General features: G+C 37.7%; 1 protein-coding gene across 2 annotated transcripts; it reads right to left on the bottom strand.

Moving 5' to 3' along the window:
• Nucleotides 1-357: 357 nt before the first annotated feature.
• On the bottom strand, nt 358-22,577 carry wda (will decrease acetylation). 2 transcript variants are annotated; one of them, XM_071588073.1, is made up of 13 exons: nt 22,328-22,577; nt 22,103-22,260; nt 21,673-22,026; nt 21,342-21,432; nt 21,040-21,216; nt 20,377-20,636; nt 17,055-17,270; nt 15,678-15,851; nt 12,182-12,329; nt 8,757-8,976; nt 5,827-5,955; nt 4,473-4,668; nt 358-817 (listed from the first exon to the last, which is right to left on the bottom strand). In XM_071588073.1, exons 1-13 carry the CDS (start codon nt 22,400-22,402, stop codon nt 667-669), a joined length of 2,349 nt encoding a protein of 782 aa, XP_071444174.1. In that variant the 5' UTR covers nt 22,403-22,577; the 3' UTR covers nt 358-666. The 2 variants fall into 2 exon arrangements, with proteins under 2 accessions (XP_071444174.1, XP_071444175.1); XM_071588074.1 differs by having other exon boundaries at nt 15,678-15,848.
• Between the last annotated feature and the right edge of the window lie 7 nt (nt 22,578-22,584).

Genomic DNA, 22,584 nt, shown 5'->3' with positions numbered 1-22,584 from the left:
GCCTTATATCATGTACATACACCACCCACCTGGTATTTATGTATTGTAATCTCTGGGTAAATAAAAAATAATAATAATAATAATATACATTATTGGTGCCTTTCACAAAAACAAAAATGACTGATTGTAACACTTCCATGAACCATATTTTAGGTTGCAGAGTGTTACATAAGATTCTTTAACTTATCTTTTGCCATATACACTCCACCTCAAGTCCCCATCACCAGGAATAAGGTACGTAGAAATCCTTGGTGAGCAACAAGGAAATTCATCATGGGATATTAATTAATTTTAGGGTATTATTTAAGAACCTCATAATGAGAGATTGGCAAGTAAAATTATACATGGATAGCAATTAAATGCTTTATTACATTCGAAAAACTTAGGCTGATTTAATGAAAATAAAGTAATTTTTAAAACTGTAATATCAAATTTTCATATTTATTATCAAATTATTCAAACACTAAATTAAGGAAAAAACTACAACTGAATAAATATACACACAAATATGTATACTTAGTAAAGAATTTACAATTAATGAAAACGAAAAAGGTTCATAAAGAGAAATGTGACCATTCCTGTTGTGTAAAATGCTTCAAAAACCACCAATTCCACTGAAATATGACAATCGACAAAATAAATAAATACTAAGAGAGATGGAAGAAATCACTCAATGAGCTTTGGAGGAGTGCATCCCACGGCAACAAGGACACTTTTGTCAATATAGCAAATTGAGGTTAGAGGCTTCATCCCAGTCGAATAGGTGGTCAACGAATCTGATGATACTGATTGAGTGGCTGCCCCACATGATTTGGGCCTGCAATTGAGACAAATATGTGCACATGAGAAGCATTCATAAAATTTGAACAAATGCCACTTATCAGAAAAGGTCAGCAAGGGTATGTTCCCTGGCCATCCCGAAAAGAGCTCCAACATATACTTATAGTCAATGAATTATGTTAAGGAAATCAAAACTTATATCAAACTAGTGTATATATTAATAAAGCACATTGTTAGGCCCCAAATTTTTAGCAGGCTGTCTCTAAAAGGCTTTACTTCAGATAATTTTTTTTGGGCTAAAATGGAATCAGAAAAATATTTATTGCATATCATTTCCTTTACTTTAGAAATGACAATACTGAATGACCTAACTCTTGAAAATACTCCATTTCTGCAGAATCCTGCATGATGATCTGGTTTACTGTAAATTGAATGACATGCATCCGTACTATAAAGGCTGTGAAAATTCTCCAAAAAGAACAATATGAGTAATTGCACGAAACAAATCAATATGAGCACTCACATACCTTTTCTACTTTATACAAACATTAACCAATTAAATTTAGACATTTTTATGCATACTTTTACAGCCAGTGAAAGTTTAAAAAATAGGAAGTGGAAACAAACCACTTTCTGTGTGAACTACGCATAATTTTTGTGATCAGTATTATGGGCAATCAAAAACCTAATTGAACATCCTTGAAAAGAAGTTTTTTTGTATATAAACCATTACCCTTGAAGATAAAATTGGAGTAGACTTCCAGATAGAAGTTATTACACTTGTTTACAGATTATTTTGCTCAGGCAAATGTTGCACTTTTACCCAATATTTATTTGCAGAGTGTATATTTTTTTATTCTTTGTCTTATTTGGCCCAGTCAGCTCCACTTTTCAACCTTGTGCTTGTATTCTTTGTCGCCTCACTCATGTCAGGTGAAATATGATACCAGCAATCCCTTAAATCTGTTGTCTTGATCTGTTTATTCCTCACAATGATGCCTTTTGCATTTCTGTTTCACGTGTTTTGCCTATCAAACAATTAACCAAATGACTGAATACATAAGTCCGTGTTTTGAGCTAGTCAGTTCACATCTCTATCTGCCGTGGGCCATCTATAAATATTTTTTGTGTCTTAATGTTTCCTGGAATGTAACCCTTCAATAATAGCAGCTAAATAAAAGAATTTAAGAGTTTTTTTAGCCAATGAGTGTTCTAGAAAGCCTGTGTATTTGTAAGTAAAATCCAAAAGAGTAAAGCTTTGTGATGAATGCATTTTGGGCACCAAATAGTACACAAGGTTGAATTGTATCATACTAATGTAGGTAATATAATTAAAAATAAAACAAGGATTTTCAATGGAGTGATAAGTGTGTGTCTTATGAAATCAACAGTGAATAGTAAATGTGGTGGACCTATTGGTGACATGGAGAACCTTCTAATCACTTGGATCAAGCATCAAACAGGATGCTGCATGCCTTTAGTACTGCAATTACCCGGGCTGAGGCAAAAAGTTTGAGAATATCAAAGAACAGCATGCTAAAGGCTCCCAGAATGACTTGGTTTTTTATTCCACAAGTTACAGCAACTCAGACCATCAAAGAACTCCATAATCAAGGCTGGTTTTCAGAACTATGATAGAGTAAGAAACTGAAAATAGCCCTACAAAAGACACTTTCAAACAAAAATGTAGAATGGGGATATATCGGCAAAGTGACTGGAAGGTCTGCTTTGACAAAATTTGTCCTGCAAATTTTCATATTAAAAATCTTTGCTTATGTAGTGGGAAAATGAAAGTTCTAATAATAAATATGCATATCTGATGCCAACTCTTGTCTTTCTCTGTTTTTGCTAACTTAGCTCAATTTGAGTAATATTCCCACAGTAGTAAGGCCCTTTCTGAATGTGTAAGTTATTGTTTTCCTGAGTGCTTGTGAGTGTGTCAGCTATGTGTTTCTTTTCCCTTGTGCAGAATTTATTCCCGTAAACAGTCACAGATAGTGTACATCTGTTCATAAACTTAGGTATCCTTAACGGAGTGCCTTGAACCCTTTCAATGATCTCAATTGGGTGTGAGTATTTTTGTCTGTAGTTGGCCACTGACAAGGAAGAAATATTCCCGCAAACTACTGCAGAAGGGTGCTCTGGTTGAGAGGTTGTGGTTGGTCACTGTCGTGGAATTTCTTCTCCCACAAACCATCACAACAAAATTTTATTTTCATTGCGGGATGAGTGGTGCTAACTTATTATGGCTATACGAATTTTATTTTATTAATTTAAGAGGCTGTACAGCTCAATATCTTTTATTTTAAATAAAAAGTCACAAAATACTTGAGTGCTTTCCTATTACAATTTGAGATGGATTGTGCATTGGAACTTGAGGCCTAGAGTCTCAAAATTGCCCACACAACTGAAGGATAGAAGGACATCACCTACAACTGAAGGTGCCTCATGCTGTCAATACTTGACAAAGTCTGAGTGCATAAATAAGACCAGAAGGCATTCAGTTCTCAGTGCAACAAAAAACAACTTAAAATATGGTTGACATAAGAGGCACATTCAAAAAGTAAGGGCTGTTTTCTTATATTTAAATATTATCAGGTCAGAACAAAGTTAAAAATACATGTAGCACCATCTATTGATTGTTTCCAAAGACACTGAAATCATTGTTTTTATTCAATAGTTATTTGCCTGTAAATGAATGCAAATAACAAGTTAGTGAAACTCATTGCTCTTGACAGTTGTGAAGAACATGCTCTGATTCAATTATTGCATGCAAAAGGATCGCCAGCTGCCTAAATTCATTGGTAGTTGTGCCTAGCTTATGAACCTACAGTAATGAGTGAAGGAAAGGTTAGATAATGGCATTAAAGACTTAAAAAATGGCCGCAATTACGACTTAAAAAATGGCCGCAATTAACACTTAAAAATGGCCGCACAAATGTGCCGGATGAAGAGTAGAGTGGCAGACCCAGTATCAAGGCCAATGACATTGTTCAACAAGTAGACCAAGAACTGTAATCTAGATCAATGATTGATGATTAGTGCTCTGGATGATGAATTTTCACGATAAATGGAAAATTATCCACAAAAATCGTGTAAATAGTGGTGCTGGATGCAAAAAAATTTACATGACTTTTACAGATAAGCTCAGCTATCACAAATTGCATACAAGAAGGGTACCAAAAATACTTACTGACCAGCACAAAGAGCAAAGAATGTTACGGGGACAACAGTTTTGGCCCACTATATTGACAGGATTGATCACCCACCCACCACAGTGGCTTGGTGAACAACAGATTGAAGACGATAAGGAACTCTAGACCTCCATTGTCATTTGGTTTGATTCCCAAGTGGTGAACTTCCATGATGAGGGACTTAAGAAGCTGGTGCAGCATTACAAAAAGTGCTTAGAAGTGAATGGCAATTATTTAGAAAAGTGAAGTTGGTTTTTAGGAAACTAAAATGTCAATAGAAACTTATTATAACGAATGTATTTTTTTAATGACCAACTCTTCTTACTCCTCGAATATGCTTCATAATAAATACATAGGAAAAGAAAGGAAAGAACAGCAATTGTCAACTCCCATAAATATTTTTGTTCAATGGATTTCCATCTGCTCACCATAAGTAAATTAGACCTCAACTGTGTATCAGTAGATTTTACCTCGGCGTGAAGAATCCATTCTACTCACCTCTGGTCATCTGGCACTGAAGAATTGGTCGCTGATAAATGCAAAGAGGTAGCTGCAAGAAATTCCGCCCAGTGCCCCTTTTTGGCTTCCCAAACAGCCACAGAGCCATCGCGGAAACCACATGCTAATCTATCACCCCCTGGGGACCAGCTAAGCCCAGAGACGGGATGTCCAGCACTTGCAGAGAGACTGAGACCTGAGCAAAAGAAATACATTGAATGGATCAGTGGGTGCAGGAATCTTTCTTGAGGCTTGGCAGAAGACTCATGGGCATCTGGGAGTAAATCAGGAGAGAGACCCCATAATTAGCGAGGGCAGTATACGAGTACTGGATTAGAACTTAAATTCATTCACATATTCCATGAAATGAAAGATCTGTTCTCAAGATATTTTTGCCTTGTAATAAAGGTAATGCATCTTCATGAGAAGCAAAGCTATTACAATTATTAGAGGATAAAGATGTTAAGAGTGTTACATATTTTTGTATTCAGCTCTACCGATGCATTCTCTTCACAGGTAAAGGCACATCATGACTGCCATATAAGACTTCAAGGAAATTGTAAATTTACTGCAGAGATAAATCAAGGTTGGCAATAATTTACTGTTCTCAGGCTTCTCTGGGATGGTCAGTGAGTGAACATGAATTGTCTAGCGTTGACCTTGGCATCGTCAACACCACACAATTCACATTAATTTCCTGTTACTTCTACTTTACTTATAATACTGAAAAATGCATTTCATCTCTTATGCAATATTCTCATTCCCCAAGAACACATTAAAAAATTATGGGGAGTCAAATCTTTCTTCAATATTACTGCAAGCAGGATGTAGTGAGTCCCAATAAAGGTGAATCATGGACCAAAAAATCAATTTTCCCCAATACTTCTTCATCAGGGAACTTAAGTCAATCTGTGGGGAATATATCATTCCGCAATAATTTCACAATGAATCCCCTCATGGAAACACTTGATGATTTCCTTCCTATACCTATTGACTATGACCTCACTGTCACTGAGAATAAATTGCAATTCTTAACATTTAACTTTCATGTTAGTCTTTTTAAAGCTCCATGTCAATGATGACAAACCCGCACAAATCTGCAAACAGCTGACCACTCTAGAAAATACACCCTGATTCTACCCCCAGAATCAGTCAAAATATGAAGTTATTGTGTCAGTCATCGATTACAAGTGACAATTGTAGGGGTATGAGTTGTCAAGTATGAGTCACCCCATTTGTGACATCCACAGACAAGTGGCAATGCCTGTGGGTGTCTCATCTGAAGTTGCTGTCGTGGTATAACCCTCATCTTTCCATGAAGGTGTGCATGCAAATGTGCAACAGCAGGACTTACTTTCCAAGGCAGCTGCCTCATCACTGCTGCCAGAAACAGGTGCTTCAGTGGGAACACTCGTGGGCAGAGTTAATTCAGACAGCATAGAGCCTGCAGCCAGATCCCAGATTCGAATTCTCTGATCTTCCGCTGTGTGCATAAGGTGGACATATTTAATTTTAATCATGAAATGCAGATTTAATCAACATATCCCTGTTTTATTAAGGAAAACGTTTTTTCAACTAATATGACACCGAGATCCACCAACCCTGATGATTTGGTTGAGAGGTTTCTATGAAACATATCCAAGCACCCAACTGTCCTACAACACAAATAAATGTTAAAACACTAAAATTTCATGTCCATATAATCAAAATGAAAAATTATTATGCATTCCATAATGTTTTGCGAATGATTTGCAGGAGTTAATGCACATATGGGAGCAATAAACAGTAAAACTCTGCTCTTCCCTAATTTCAAACAAATAAAATTAAAAAGTAAGGAGTCAATCTTTTTTCTGGTAAACTGCATGATTTGGTTATGGCCATTGAACATGGGAATAATCATGATTAATAAAGGTATTCTACCGATTAAGGTGTTTTAGATGAACAAGGCATACACAATTATACAATAATACCTTTCTTCACTCTCTTTACCGAAAACAATACCTGAAACCAGGCACTAATGTAAGTCTCTCTTCAACTCCAAATATATAAGCACTTCCTTCATACCATCATTCCAACCAACATCCCTATTCTACTCCTGCCCCTTCCTCACTTGCCAAACATTCTGCCCTCTATAACAGTCTTCAACTTCCCATATCCAAATGATTTGCATCAAACTTTTCTGCCTACTTTGGATTTCTCCCAACAATCATCTCTCCTCCCCAACCAAAACTAACACTTCCTCATTTGTTTTCCTCTCTGTCCATTTCACCTTCTCCATCCTTCTCAAAACACATATGTCGAAAGCCTCGAATCTAAGAAATCATCTTGCTGCATTGACCTGTTTCCACGCCGTACAAAACCACACTCCATATTCATAGTAGTATTTCAGGGAGGCGACTGACAGCTAAGGCCATTTGCACCATTATGGAAGGACAGGAAAGGATGAATGGTGGAGAGCAACCCGGCATCAGCATTAGCCTACTCTTGTCGAAAGGTGCCAAGGGGTACGCAGTTTAACGCACCATCCAACGGAGGGCGTACTCACTCTAAGTGCCCTCCACAAAGCACTTCAAGTAGGGATCAAGATACCACTGAAAAATATTCAATGCCACCAGGATTCGAACCCAGGCCCACTGAGTGGGAAGCCAGTACGACAGCCGCCGCACCATCTCGATCCCCTCCATATTCATTTCACTCCTGGGAAACTATCCCAATTGACCACACTGTTCTTAAATCAATGCCTAACCATAATTTAGTTTAACTGATACCTTCCTGAGTCACCTGCCATCTTCCATCTATACCTACACCTGATGTGGTGACTAAGCCAAGTGTTGGTGATGATGAATCAATGTCTCCCGCACAACTCAATTGCATTCTCCTGCGGTCATTCCTTATTCATAAACCCTCCTAGTCCCTCAACTCACTAGCATTTCCCTCTTTGCCTACCGCCACATTCCACGCCCCCATCACTATCAAATGTTTCCCCTGCAAGAATACACCCTATCATATCCTCGTTAGCTGATCATTAACTCCATCCAATTTTCCCTCCATATGATTCCTTGGTGGTATGTGTACCTGAACAATGAGCAAGTTTGTCGGCTCTGCTTTTACTTCCATTGATAATATTTTATTAGCTTCTGCCTAACTTTTTGTTCATTTTGATAGCCACCCCTTGCAGACTCTCTCCCCTTCCGCTGTATATTACTCCATAACTACGAGTTTAAATTAAATGCTCCCAAAAACTTCTGATTTTGAGAAATTAAAAACTTTTAAGAAAGTTTAGGCATTGCAAACTTGTATATTTTTTTAAAGCATATCAAAGTTTCAATGCACTTCATTATCTTTAAGATTGTAATTTTATCAAAACTTTTTGGTGCTTGGAAGAGAGAATAGCACGGCTAGTCGAGAGCTTGGTGGTAATTTAATTGAGCAGATTGCCCATTTATAAAAGGTTTTTTTATTTTCTGGGGAAAAATAGTGACATCTCTAAACGTTAAACTCTGCAATCTAGAAAAAAATTTCACTGCGGAAAACTCGATTAACATGAAAATACCTCCATAGCAAGCAAAATCATATACCCAACAAGAACATGCTATCTAATAAAAACCATAAACACAGTATTATTACTAGAAGGTTGGTTTGGTAGGTGATGGTAGAGTTCACCCAGTACTAAGCCCTTAACGGCATGTGAAATTTGCACATCAGGGTAAAAGGGCCAGTTCCTTTCCATGTGCGGCTATGGTTTCCCAGGAAGATCTGGCACCCAAAAAATCACATAGCTTGGGTGGGGCCAAGGGTGCCCAGAGAGACTTGCCTGGGAGTCGAGCCCAGGCCCTCCAGTCAGTAGTCCAATTCTCTACCCCTGGACTACCACAACATGCTCTCATATAAGAGGATATATTTTCTCACAATAATTTTGCTATCATAATTTCTGGTCTAGTCCTACTAGGGACAACTGTAATCGGTTCCTCAGAGTTTACCGTAGAGAATTATTATCACAAAAGAGTACTTAACCCAAAACATTTTTGATGCCTACCAACACACCAATATTAGGCAGGGTAAATGCATATACAACAAATTCCTAGTTTTGCCCCATTGCCACATAATGGATTAACATACTTTCACTCAGGTGAGCAGGTTACTCATTTATTTCCAGTTTGTTCTCAGTGGAGCATTTTTGCCAGAGGATTGCACAGTTGCATAATGAAATAAATAAACTTCCACTGTTCACTGGAATAAATTTTAAGAGAAATCCTTAACAAAAAAAGATTAAGGTCCACATACCTCCAGACGCAAGGTACTTCCCGTCAGGAGAAAAGGCAAGAGAAGTAACCACTGGCATGGGAGTCACACCTGACCTTGACGCTAGTGTTGAACTGCCTCGACTTTTTGAAGCATGAGGGAATACTCGCACCAGTTTGCCCTCCGTCACTGACCAAAGGCGGACACTATTATCACAGGAGCCGGTGGCAAGGTAAATACCGTTGGGGTGAAAGCGGATGCACTGCCAAAAATTACAACAGAAAGTTTGATAGTAATGAGAAATTAATTCATCAGAAGCTGTCAACTCCAATCTAAAATTAATTAGGTACACAATCTAAATTATTAATGCAAGTACAATTCAAAACAAGATATAAGATTTCGATGCCGAGCATATCATGTAAACACAATATGTATTTCTAAAATTGTAGATGAAACTTTGTTTAAACAATTAGGTTTTGTGGGTAGACTTTCTTAGGTTGCACTGTTGGGTTGAAAATTAGTTACAAAACGACTTTGAGAAGTCACATACATGTAATTAATGATGACATCTGTCAAATAAAGGATAAAATAATAATGCATATCCCATTTTCTTTCACATTTGATCATTTTTTCACCAATTCTTTCAATCCAAAATACTTTTTGGTTTGAAAGGTAGGCAAAAAATCTTTTCATGGCATGCCAGTTCACCTGATCCAAGTAGATTGAGTATTTTGTATAAAATAATCACAATTTTTACTAACAATAAATTTTACAAGGAAAGTTAGCACAAATACAATCCATATACACCTGTTATGGCATGATGATCTATTACAGTGGTAATGGAAATATTAAGGGTTAAATCTAAGACTTTTTTCATTAATTTAAGAAGGTTGTGCATACTTAGGAACCCTGTGAAAGTATATTTTCCAAAGAAGGAACAACCCTTTCAGAATGGAAGAGGAATCTGAAGCTTAATAGGCGATCCAAAATATTATTTGTACATTTAAATCTTTGAAGAGGCCTGATAAAATACAATTATCATTGTTCATCATAATTTCAGCAACTATCTGTTGATATAAAACATTTCATCATTGATTTTTCTTTTGTCTCCATAATTTCTAGTGTACTCTCCGTGCATGGTTTATGGTGAAAATATTCCACTTAAGTATTGAAAGTGAAAGCATACAATATCATGGCCAAGTCTCAATATTTGCAGTCACATTTACCACAGAGCAAAATGGATAAGTCCTAAAATTCAAAAGAAATGTAAAACATGAAGTCATTGCATTCGTAAAAGTTAAAATTGGACAAAATGATAAAAACATTGACTTATTTAAAATAAAATAGAATTAAAATTGAATTTGCATTTATTTAGCAATTTAGTAAAAATGAACAGTTTCAGAATACTATTAAGAATATTATATGAATACAGATGTGAAACATTTTATCCACAGCTATTATTCTTTGCCAAAAATATATTAAATTATTTTTAATGTTGTTTTTTTTGTATTGATATGAAGTGGATGATGCCATCAGGACTTAAGTGTAACAACTCATCATTAAGCTCACTCATGCTTCCTCTAGTCAAATTCTCTTGTCAGCGCTAATAAATGTACGCCAATTGCTATTTCAAAATAGAAAAAAATGAAGGTATCTCCTAGGATCGAAATTGTTTTTAAATTTAAAAATCCTATAAGAGATGCTTAAAATCACAATATTTCACATTTCTCATTATGCTTTTTTCTCACACATTCTTCATATTATTGCTGTTCTCGATTATTCTTCAAAAATCACGACTTTAATAAATACCAAGGGTTGTCAGGTCAAGATGAAACTACTCTCCATCATCATATGAATACTCATTCTTTCTGTTCTTTTCGAAATGCGAGTGAAGGGCTAATGATTTAAATCTTATGGTTCATGCCAATGAAGTGTTTATTACGAATGATTCATTCATGAACTGCACACCTCCGACTTTAGATCTGTAGTTATGGTGCCAAACATCACTCCCCACTTCTATATGAATATTTCTTTACCCAATGCAATTCTTCTCTTAAATGTCCCAACTACTCCGCCCTCCCCCATTTTGAACAATTCTTAAATGAGTGAACAATTCTAACGTCATCCATCATTGTGGATGTACGGCCACGTTTAAACTCATTTACCCAAATGCAAACAGTCGCAAACACAGGAGCAGATGTGCCATGAACTTCATCCAATTTGGCTTTGATTTCTTTCCATGTTAATTCTTTTACATAGAAGTATTTAATCACCTCATAAAACTCATTTTTTCCATTTTTCCAAATGTATAAAAGATTGCTCCTTTGATCGACTATGAAAATGAAACCATGTGATAAATGTAGCTGAAACTTTAACAACATTCTGTTTAGAGATGAGGCCTACTAAAGGCAAACCTTTTCCAATACTACAAGCATCACCTCATGAATTTTCTAAGGAGATATTGAATGACTCCAATACCTTTGCCACAAGTGAAATCAAACTTATCAGAATTGTAAGCGAGTTGAGGAATCGTCACAATGCCATTGCAGAAGGTCTTCCCATACAATGCATCCCTCACCTTTCAGTACACACCTCTTATTTTACCTAACCCCTGACTAAACTCTCCATATTATCGCAAATATCTTTCCAGCATGTACCACCATTTCTTTTCCATACTAGCTCATCACCTCAGTTTATTGTTAAGCTCTTTGAAATTTCTTCTCACTAATTCTGCGTAAATTAGCTTCCATTTCCTTCTTTCATCATGCCTCATCAAATTATACGCTCTGTAATCCATGGCTTCCTAACTCTAGGAAATAATTGGATTGTTGTGTAATTTATTCTATCTCAACTTCAATTAGAAAATAAAACAAGAAATCGCTCAAGTATCACACACTGTGATCTTGTGCCATTACTATGAATAGTATAGCAACCACCACTATAGGAACTCCCATCATGGACAGTAAGCCTTGGTGCTTTTCAAGCAAGTACCAATGAACAGGTCTATGTATTTATAGCATACTAAATGGCAAATCAACTGTAACATCACAAAAAAAACCAAAGTTTTTGTATAGTAATTCTAAAGTTGAGTACTGATGACATGACTACTCTCTTTGAAGGAAAAAAGTCATGAATCTCATTCCCAATGAAGCTCATTGCTCCAGTTACCTCTCAAGCACTTCACCCACCCACTTTTTATGCAATGAATATGAAGCATTGGATGAGTGAATAGGAACTTCCGTATTTAAGAGTTATCTCTCACTTAAGAAATTTAACACAAATTTATAACATAACCCTTTAAGCGCTATAAAACTAAAATATTGCATTTGTATTTCAGTAACATGAAATCAACACCTTCTGTTATGAATGAATAAAAAAATGTCGTGCAATGCATACAATAATTACATAACCCTCTTTGCAGTTTGGTTTTCCAAGAGCATTTGGTAACATATATACAAAAAACATACATCTACATCCAAACCATGTCCGGCATATGTGCGAAGGGAATACACCCTCTCAGGACACCAAAGGCGAGCTGTACGATCATGGGAGCCGCTTGCCATGTAGAGTCCCCAAGCGCACACGTCCATGCACCACACTGGATAGGAGTGGCTCCTATGTAAGAATGATTTACAAACACAGCTTAGCCAAAGAAACACTGTAAACATGATATCCCTCTTTTGTTTATAAGTATGAGGTCTATCCAATCCAATAAATATGCAAACTGGTATAATCTGGCGGTCATGACGTGGACTATAGCCCCACCCACTAGCAGCGCTAGTTGCCTGAGACCCAATGAGCTTGGCGAATCGTCAAGCTGTGCGTATGGTGCCAGCTAAGTTAGTTTCCATTGCCCTTGTTTTTACTGTTTGTCAAAATTATTAATTGACAAAATCACAGAGTAACGAATCAACATTAAGTTTTTGGTGAAGTGCAGTAAAAGTTATCAAGAAGTTACTGAAATGTTGACGGCTGTTTACGGTGATAATGCTCTGAAGAAAACATCCGTTTTCAAGATGATTAAATCAGACCAAAAAATCAAGAAAAAGCCAATCAAAAATCAAAGTCATACTCCTAGTCTTCTTTGATGACAAAGATGTTGTTCATCATGAATTTCTTCCTGAAGGACAAACATTAAATGCTGAGCTCTGCCTAACAGTTCTCAAGCGTTTGAGAGATTGTGTGCGTCATGTGTGACGATATTTGACTCAAGGCAATAGACGGACCCTTCACCATGACAATGCACCTGCACATTCAGCATTGATTGTTCGCCAGTTTCTGGTAAAAAATTCAATCACCATCCCCTATCATCATCCTCATTTGCCAGATCTCGCCCCCTCCGACTTTTTCTCATTCCTAAAATGCAAAAACGTGATGCGGGGACATCACTGGGCAGATTAGGACACAATAAAGCAAGAAACGATGAGAAAACTAAAAAGCCTTACTGCCGAGGACTTCCAAGGGTGCTTTAACAGTGGAAAAGAAGATGGAATAAGTGCATAGCAACGAATGGAGAGTACTTTTGAAGGGGACAAAATTGATGTAGGCTAAATTTTGCAAAATAAAGTTTTTATGGCCTCAGTTCGCCTATTTATTGGACAGACCTCGTACAGTTGCTCACACAAGAGTAACATTAATCAAAGGAGTACAATTATTCTTGGAAACCTATTCCACCTCCCATATGTGATACCTATATGCATCAAGCTATCCACCCTCTAAAATGAAGATGATTATTAAAATCAATATATAACACTGCCAATGGAAATTTCCATCCAACAACCCTCTTTCATCCTGACCACTATATTTTGCCAGACAAAGTACAAGGTTTACGAGGAATGCTTAGGTATGGTGTGAGAGGAGAGGGGATTGTTGGGAGAACTCCAAATGAGGCAGGAAAGATGGATGCAGAGCATTTTGATTGGAATTGGGATGCTGGAGACTAATATCGATGAGAGAATGCTAGGCAAGTAAGGAAGGGGCAAGAGTAGGAGAAAGAGGATGCTGGATGGAGAGCAGGGAGGTGCTTCCCCAATTTTTTCATTTCTGTCCATGCTACTTTTCATCTAATCCTTACCTGCCTCAGCTAATTATTTAGCTCTTCATACTCCAGCTCCTCCTACTTAACTCATTGTGTTTACATTCTTCAATTTCCTTCTCTCATCAATCTTACTAATCATCTCGTCCGTCAACATTGATTTCCTTGCCCTTTTCCTATTAATGATTCCTTTTTCCTTGATAGTCCCAGCTTTGTTTCCTCACTCATGATTTTCTCTACACCCCAATGATATCCCTTCCTTGCCAATCCAGTTAATGCTTCTACATTCCATTTCCTACACCTTCTTCCCTACTTTATCTTTTTGAATCTGGTGCTACACTTCATAATTACTAAATTATGATCCAAGTCATCATCCGTTCCCAGGAAACTACGAATTGATCACACCATTCCTAAATCTGTGCCTAACCATAATATAGTGTAACTGATACCTTTCTGAGTCCTTTAGCATTTTACATGCACACCTACAACTTTTGTAAAGTCTAAACTAAGTGTTGCTCACCGCAGTCTTCAACAGAAGTCAATTGCTTTTTCCCCAGGGTCATTCCTTGTTCCTTAATTGTAGTCCTCCATCTCACTGCCATCTCTTCCTTTGCCTACTGTCATGTTCCAATCCCCCATCACTATCAAATGCTTCCCTCCAGGGACACCTGCAATTATAACCTCTAACTGAGCACATACCCAATCAACTTCTTCCTCTTTATAATTGCCTGGGGGTATTCATACCTGAACAATGACCAAGTTAGTTGATTCTGCTTTTACTTCTACTAATAATATTTTATAGATCACTTGCTCTATGCTAACTATACTTCTTCCTACCTTTTTTCTAAGTATGATAGCCACCCCTTGCCGACTCTTTTCCACTCCACTGTATATTACTCTATAACTATCACTCCAGTAATCCCTACTGTTCTACAATCTCACCTCACACAGCCCTAAAACATCTATATTTACTCTTCCCATTTCTTGCTTTATATTCTCTAATTCTCCCTCCATCATTGTCCTAACATTCTAAGTTCCTATTCTAACTAAAAGTTTTCTGTGTCTTCTGCACTACTGCTGTTGCTATCACTTTTACTTTGCAAGGATTTCATGACATGATGACTGTGAAAGTCTCACATCTCCTGCTGCTGGGCATGATGCACCGCTTATTGGACTGAGTTTCTATACTGTCCATCATGACATTCTTAAGATTAATAATTGTGGTGTTTTCCCACCACCTTTCCGAATAGTGTTTTTAATTTGACACATTACTCAGTGACCACCCCACTGGGACCAGATGCCTTTGCAGCCACCTCACTGATGAACAGATGCCATGTGGGCTACTTTTCGTCTGCCTCCCATCTTCCACCCTATCTGGCATGGGTGACCCTGCCAGGCGAATTATCATTGCTTCTGCCAAGCACAACTCTAGGAGTCATCGGAACTCACAAGCCCTTCTACCACGTCAAGGCTGTAGTCCATAGGGAGGGTCAGAGTTATTATAAAAATTGTGAATTGAGAATGTTCTTCGTGTAAATTTTAAGGTTTTTATCTAAAGCTATACAAAAACCTTAAAATTTACTTGAGAAACATTTTCAATTCACAACTAAAAGAGCATATCTCCAGTGATATTTGTTATCCTTTATTAACCCTTCCTTAATCATGCCTCCTCCCCTCCCCTGACAACACATTCTCTCCCTACGATTCACTGAGTACTGTGGCTCATAGGGTCGATGGTATTAGGGCAAAATTTATGCTAATTTTTTGGGAAACCATGAAAAATATCATAACAGTAGCATACCATAACTGGCATTGAACTTGGCATATTCTTATTTTCAATTTGGGGATTTTATGCAAGTAAGTATGGCCACACATTTAAAGGTTACCTAGGGCAACTTTCCAAAAGACAATTACCAATATGTGCATACCTGTAAATGGCCATACAGCTGTGGTCAGTTAGATTCCATGCACGCAGAGTGGTGTCGGTTGAGCAAGAAAAGAGAATGTTTCCGGAGAAGACGACATCCTGCACAGACCCACTGTGACCTCGAAGCAGAATCGGAGAGGCTGTCCAATTCTCCTCCTCTTCTTCCACAAAACTACTGAAATAATTAAAGCAATATTATCATGCGCATTTCCATATACACATCAATTTGTGAAATTGGTAAACTCTGAAATACATACTGGCATTTTTTAAATTAAGTGCAAAAGTAACTGGTCTCATGCAGCATACTGATAGCAATACAAAAATTAAGCAGATTGAACAATATTTGAAACTAAATACTGCATAAATATTTTTAGGATACAATCTCTGATTGCAACTTATCATTAGACCTTCAATTCAAAGATTGTTTGAAGGCAGCCCTCCCAACTTCCCTCTAAAATCATGTTTCCCTTGATGTCAATTCTTCTTTCCTTCCTTTGTTATTCCTTTAATGCAATCATCTTTTGTCATTCATTAGAGGGCTTCCCTTGTGCCATGTTCATCATTAATCTATTCCCTCACAAGGTTGGCCCAACGCATCCAGTTTATTCTTACAGTGCTGGCTTACCCTCTTCTCGACCCACTTTGAAATAACCTCTTCTCCTTCCCATACCACCCGCTCTCTCCAAGTGACTAACCCAGCAATGCTCACAACTTTCATACTACTTGCCACTACATCCAATTTGCATTACTTTGCAATCCAGTTGTTCATCTATGTACCTCGTCGATTTTTATGACAAAACCTTCTCATAAATACTCCACACTAACCAATGAATTCATTGGACATTTATGATTACCTTCATGAAGTTTTATTTCAATCCAATTACATTATGAGGTGTACCATTTTATGCGCTGCCATTTTTGTGAAGGGCATGGAACTCCAGTGGGTAGATTGATCAGCTACCACTAATCAAAGGGCCTGGGCTCAGACCCAGATGGCTTAAAACATATTCAAGCCTTAATCAAACACAATGATTTTTCAGGCTTCAGATCCTCATGGGAAAAATCAGGTGGAACAAGGAAAGGAACTGGCTTTCCATTATGTTATTTTCCATTGGAGTAGACTCATGCCTGAAGTATTTGAGCATCATGCACTAGTTGGCATGACAACATTTAAATGAGATTTTTCAACTCGAAATCATTGCCATGATATTTTATCTGCTACAATGGTCAACTTTGCTAATACATTAGGTGGATAGGTAGGCAGGTAGGGCTTCATGATATCATAAAATGGCACTCATGTCAGATGAAATGTGCCCAACAGAGTGCCAAACATTTTCTAAATAATAGACGAAATAATCAATGACATGTTATTACCTACCCATATGCATCTCCATCAAAAGATGCTGAAGCAATATCACAGGCTAAACGGGCAGTCCTTTTTTTGGATTTTCCAAGGACAAAGCTGCTTCCTCCGGCAACTTCCCTTATGTCAGCTGGAAGCCCACCTTCGGTGAGACCCCACACTTTGATTTCAGAAGTGCCAAAACCAGCAGCGAGCATGTCTGCATTTTGGGACACCCTCGTGCAGACAACACTAGAAATAAAAAATGAAACCCCAGAAAGATAAATCCTGATACATTGACTTAGAGAGCAAGCAGTGCCATAGCTAGAGTTTGTGTGTTAGCCCTACATTCCATTACGCATCAACATCCTTTTCCCCCTCTATATCACATTCTTCCACATTTCCATTACCAATCAAAATTCTCTGCATTCATCTTTCCTGCTTTCTTCGATTTCCCCCAACAACACTCACTCCTCTTCCACTATACTTCAACACACGCAGTGCTTCTTTGTTTTATTTCTTCACTGTCCATTTTAACATTTCCATTCTTCTTCACATTTCAAAATTCTCCAATTTATTCCCATCACCTTTCTTCAAAACCATTTTTCCAAACCACACACCACACTTTATATCAAAATTTGAATGAGTCATTTCTTAATCTCCTTACCCAATGTCCATGTCACCACTTCCCTCCACATATAAGTTTCTCTGCCTAAGCAATTCTTATGCCCTGACTACTTTGATCATTCTGGTCCAGAACAGACAGAGATGAGTAAACTGCACTACCTACTCTAGTTATTGCTTCCCTATTTTAACTTCTAACTTAGCTCCTCTCTTTCTCAGAAACCTTACTTTTTTTACTACCATTGATTCTCTTCCCTTACCTATGACTCTTTTTTTCTAATGCACTCAGCAATGATTGTAGCCCCTTGATGACTGACTAGCTAAAGATTGATCGCCTTCAATATTTGCTGATGATATGAATTCACCACCAACTTTCATTCCTATCTCCAATTTTGTCCGCATCTTTTTAACCTTTTCCTCTCAGAAGTATTTTGGATCAAAATGGTCAAAGTAGTATGAACATAAGGTGAAGAATTGCATTAGGCAAAGGAGCTTTCACATTTAGGGAGGGAACTGATGACAGGGACGTTGAGTAAGGAGGTTAAGAAAAGGCTCATCAAAAAAATTAATATGAAGCATGGTTTTGAATGGTGCAGATACATGGTCATTTAAGCATGATGATAGATGTAGATTGGAGGCTTCGGAAATGTAGGTGTGGAGAGTAGTGGAGGAGGCAGGTGGGGGAGAGTAGATAGTTGGAAGAAATCATAAGGAGGCAGAAAAGTTGGATACAGATTATATTGATTGGCAATGGGATGTTGAAGACTGTGATAGAGGGGAAAGTGTTGGGCTAATGAGGGAGGGATGGAATAGGATATGCATGGTGGATGGCATTGAGGGAGGAAACGTGAATGTGGAATTGAAGAGGGGATTACTGTAGTGCCTGAATTAAGGTTGTGCTTTTCTTAACCGAGGGAAGTAAATGTATTTTGTGCAATTGTTAAGGCTGTATCCATCCAAAACCCACCCTAACCACTGGAAGAAAAATAATATTATATTCGCTTGGATGAATTATGAAATAAAGAGGATTTCAGAGATATAAACCAAAATACACAAAATATTAATCCACACACATCACATATGGCATTGATGCACAGATAAGAAAGCCTGCTAAATCCATTTCAAAGGAAAGTATGAAGAGGAGCTTTGGCTCAGAGAAAGTTAATGCCACAGGAAGAAAAATATGGCAAACTCAATGCTATTACAAACACTGAAGAGGTTACAGTGGGGTGGGCACACATAGAAAATGAGGAAGTTCAGGGAAAAAAAAGGAAGTGCCATGGGGAAAAATGGAGGGAAAGGTGCCAATTGGCGGACAAAAGCAAAGGTTAGGGTAAGCAAGGTGCAGAGAGATGCAAAGGAAATGCTAGGAGTGAAGACCTTGGAGGCATACATGGCAGACAGGAATGACCAGAGGGGAAAACTGAACGCAGCCAAGGCCTCAGTGCCATTATTCAAAAGCCAGTTGGCTGCAGTGCCATAAACGTAATGACGAATAATCAAGGAAGAATCTAAATATTTCTGAAAATCAAGTAAATTTCAAGTAGCAAAACCAAGGAGCTACCTAAATTTTAAAGGTATAGTCACCTGGATGTCTGCACCCTTTATCCAATAAAAAACTTAATTAAGCATTAATTACACTTACATCTATTTTCCCCATGCAATATACGTATGCTGTGCACTGCAGGGTCATGATTAATTATTTTGGTGACTACAAACTTTAACCTACTAAAATCAAGAAAAGATCATTTTTTCAAATAAAGCTCCAATGTTCAGCGTGAGTAATCCCAGGTTTATGAATTTCACCTTGGGGTAAATCAGGCATCACAGTAGCCAAATATACTTGGTTCAATTGAAACACCATTTGGCCCAGTTATTCCGGACCTCAAAAAAAACCTCCCAGACCCAACGTCTGGGCCTAAAAATCAAAGACCGGATACAACTACCTGCAATAGTGGTTTATTTGGAAATATTATGACCAACATCAGGTGTGAAGCATTTTCAATACAGCCAGCCCCATATTAAATAATGAAAAAATCAATCATACCAATTTTACTTTCAATGCTAATCAACCATACTTCAGTGGCAATGAGAATACTATTTTGCTATAGCATTAATGAGTAAAACGAAAGAAGCTGGGAATTTAGATACTGCTAACAAACCGTTGACAAAAGATCTATGTCATGATTGATAAAAGGTGGCTATAGTTATGTGAAAGTTATGTATGATACACACAATGTAAAGTGTAACCATAAACAACTTAACTTTAACTTGACTTTTTTAAATATAAGACGTTCAGGAGTTGTTAAAGATCTTTAAATTCTGCAATTCTCAGTATCCTGTGATTTTTTTATGGGTGACTACAAGTATATAAATAACTGTTAGGCAACATGGCAGGAATTTATCAAGATTTAGAAAACTCAACAGATTTATGAAAACTTACCGACCCTGTTTTGTTTCATGAAATAACAATGCACCATATTTTGTCAACGAGGATATGGAAAAAGGAACCTCTAACAATTTTTCCAGTGATTTTTCTGAAATTGTCAAATTTATTCGATATTCTACACCCAAATTGAAAATCCTCGCTTTTACAGGTTTTCCAGATAGGTGGCAGTTTTCCACACAGGACTTGATGACCTCTGTTATCAACTTTCATACCCAACTTTGGTTTCATTACTGTATATTTTCTTCCAAAGAAAACTGTTCTGTTCCCAATTTTCTCACAACTCACTTGTCGTCAGAATTCTGGACGGAGTAGAGAAGAATTGGGTTCTGGGGAGTGGGCCAATCATCCACGGCCTGGATGGCAGCCTCCAGCAGCCTCATCTGCTCCTCCTCCTCACCCTCAGCCACCTCACGAGCACTGCCACCCACAGGCTGCTGGGCTGGCACCTGACTACTGCCAGGTAGACTCTGAGCATCACTTGCCACTGCCCTTGAGGATGCCTCCTCCTTGCAACCATTCAGAGCCACTGACAGGTCCTGTGTCAACTGAATGATCACCGCAAAAACCATGAAGAGAATGACAATATACAGAATTGATACCACAGCAAAAGAATGTAAGACTCCTCAGACCTCTAGATTCCAAAGATAATTCAATCACCACTTACTACGTAAAAATTATTCAATCAATTTAAATCAGATGATTTTGCCAAGTTAAATTAATACAACATGGGAAATCAAATTTTGTAAAGTATAAACAACAAGGCAATTGAGAAACCACAATTCACAGTCAATGGTGTCTACCCCAACTTTTAAAAAATTGATCTCCATTAAACCATCCAATAATATTGACTGTATATAGGTATTGAGCATGCACAATGGAAATGCTCCTGATTGCATTTCACATTTGCTATATCGCTACATCAGCAGAGGAATGACCTACAGATCTAACCTTTGTGTCACCAGAAAGTTCTTGATTGCAAGGCCCTGTCTCCACCACTCCTCCATCAAGCCCATCTTCTTCCCACAACTGGACTACTACTTCATCTTCATCATCTTCCTCGCCATCTTCATCATTTACAATATCACTATTAGGGACCTCGACAACGTCAAACCAAGTGCCTATAGCCTGCCAAATATGTACAGCTTGTTTATTCACACCAGTAAAGGGAATACTTCCAAAACAATGTCCCTATACAATGGCAAATATCAATGGTTACTCTGAATGAATTTCAATGTTATAAGTACGCTCACCTGTATTAGGCATATGTGCGCATGATCAGCCAAATATTTCTGAAGAACAGCAACAGCCTCAGACGTTAGATTCAAACGATATTTGTGGGACCTAAAACACATACAGTGCCACCAAATGTTGTGATAGTCTTGTAATAGAATCGGATGAATAGTGGAACGAGTTTGAACGGGCCTTTAATTATTAGGAATAACAAGAGGAAAGGGTATCCTCGACAACCTTAACCGCTACCAGTTCTTGGAACCATAAAGATAATCATACGACATAAGATATATAACCTAGCAGCAGAGTATGTGGCAAGGCAAGATAGATGAGTAACTTCAATTGTAATACCTGAAAAGTAGTAGCGGCTTGCTTTTGCATATATCCCAGCAATTTTCCAAATTAGAGAGTTCTTCAAGCAGTCTCCAATGTTTCATTCGGCAGTTCTCATCATATACAACGTCTTTATCTTGAACACAACCATATCCGAACGCACTATCATTTTTACCTAAATTTTCTTCCATTAATAAGGATGAGGCGTGCTTTTTGAGGAAACCTATGGCAGAAGATACAGTGAGGGGATTCGACTCCAGAACCACATTCCACTGCAGAAGATCAATCGTAAGATGGCACAAGAGAGGAGGCAAAAAAGCATAGAGTTCTCTATGAACCGAACCCTTTAGGCGGGATATCCAAGATTTCAACCTGGAATGAATAATATACAATGAACTACAGAAACTTATGGTCATTGAAGTAGGTTTACCTAACACAGAATTCTAACCTGGAGAAATGCTGATCAACATCATTAAAATCCAAAACAAAACTGTTGAACGTAATTGAATTCTGATTTGCCGCTTCTTTATTAACTGCACCCAAAACAGCCAACTGTTGTTTTGTTTGACATAACTGAAGATCAGATTTCAATAAAACCTCCGAATCCTGTAAAATTTAGCGATTTTATGATTTGTATTTATGACCGATTTAAGTACGTCAAATATTTACTCACGGTGTACTGTCGTCTTTTCAGATAAGCGCAAACTGTGGACTTCACTACTTCAGCCCTTGAATGTTTTGTAGTCATTTTTTGGTTCGCACGGAAAGAACTTGTTAGTTTAACAATGTATGGGCATACTAAATTAATGACAGAGATTAATTGGAATTCCACAGCTCAAGGCTAGGGAGAGCAAATGAATATTACATAGTTTCAAAGGTTTCAAACTTAGATTCAAAATACTTTCGCCGACAGATCGATGGTGTCATTCG

This window comes from Hetaerina americana, unplaced genomic scaffold, assembly GCF_022747635.1.
Source record: "Hetaerina americana unplaced genomic scaffold, ioHetAmer1.1.p SCAF_3, whole genome shotgun sequence".
Lineage (NCBI taxonomy): Eukaryota > Metazoa > Arthropoda > Insecta > Odonata > Calopterygidae > Hetaerina > Hetaerina americana.
This window is presented reverse-complemented; position numbering and strand designations above follow the sequence as displayed.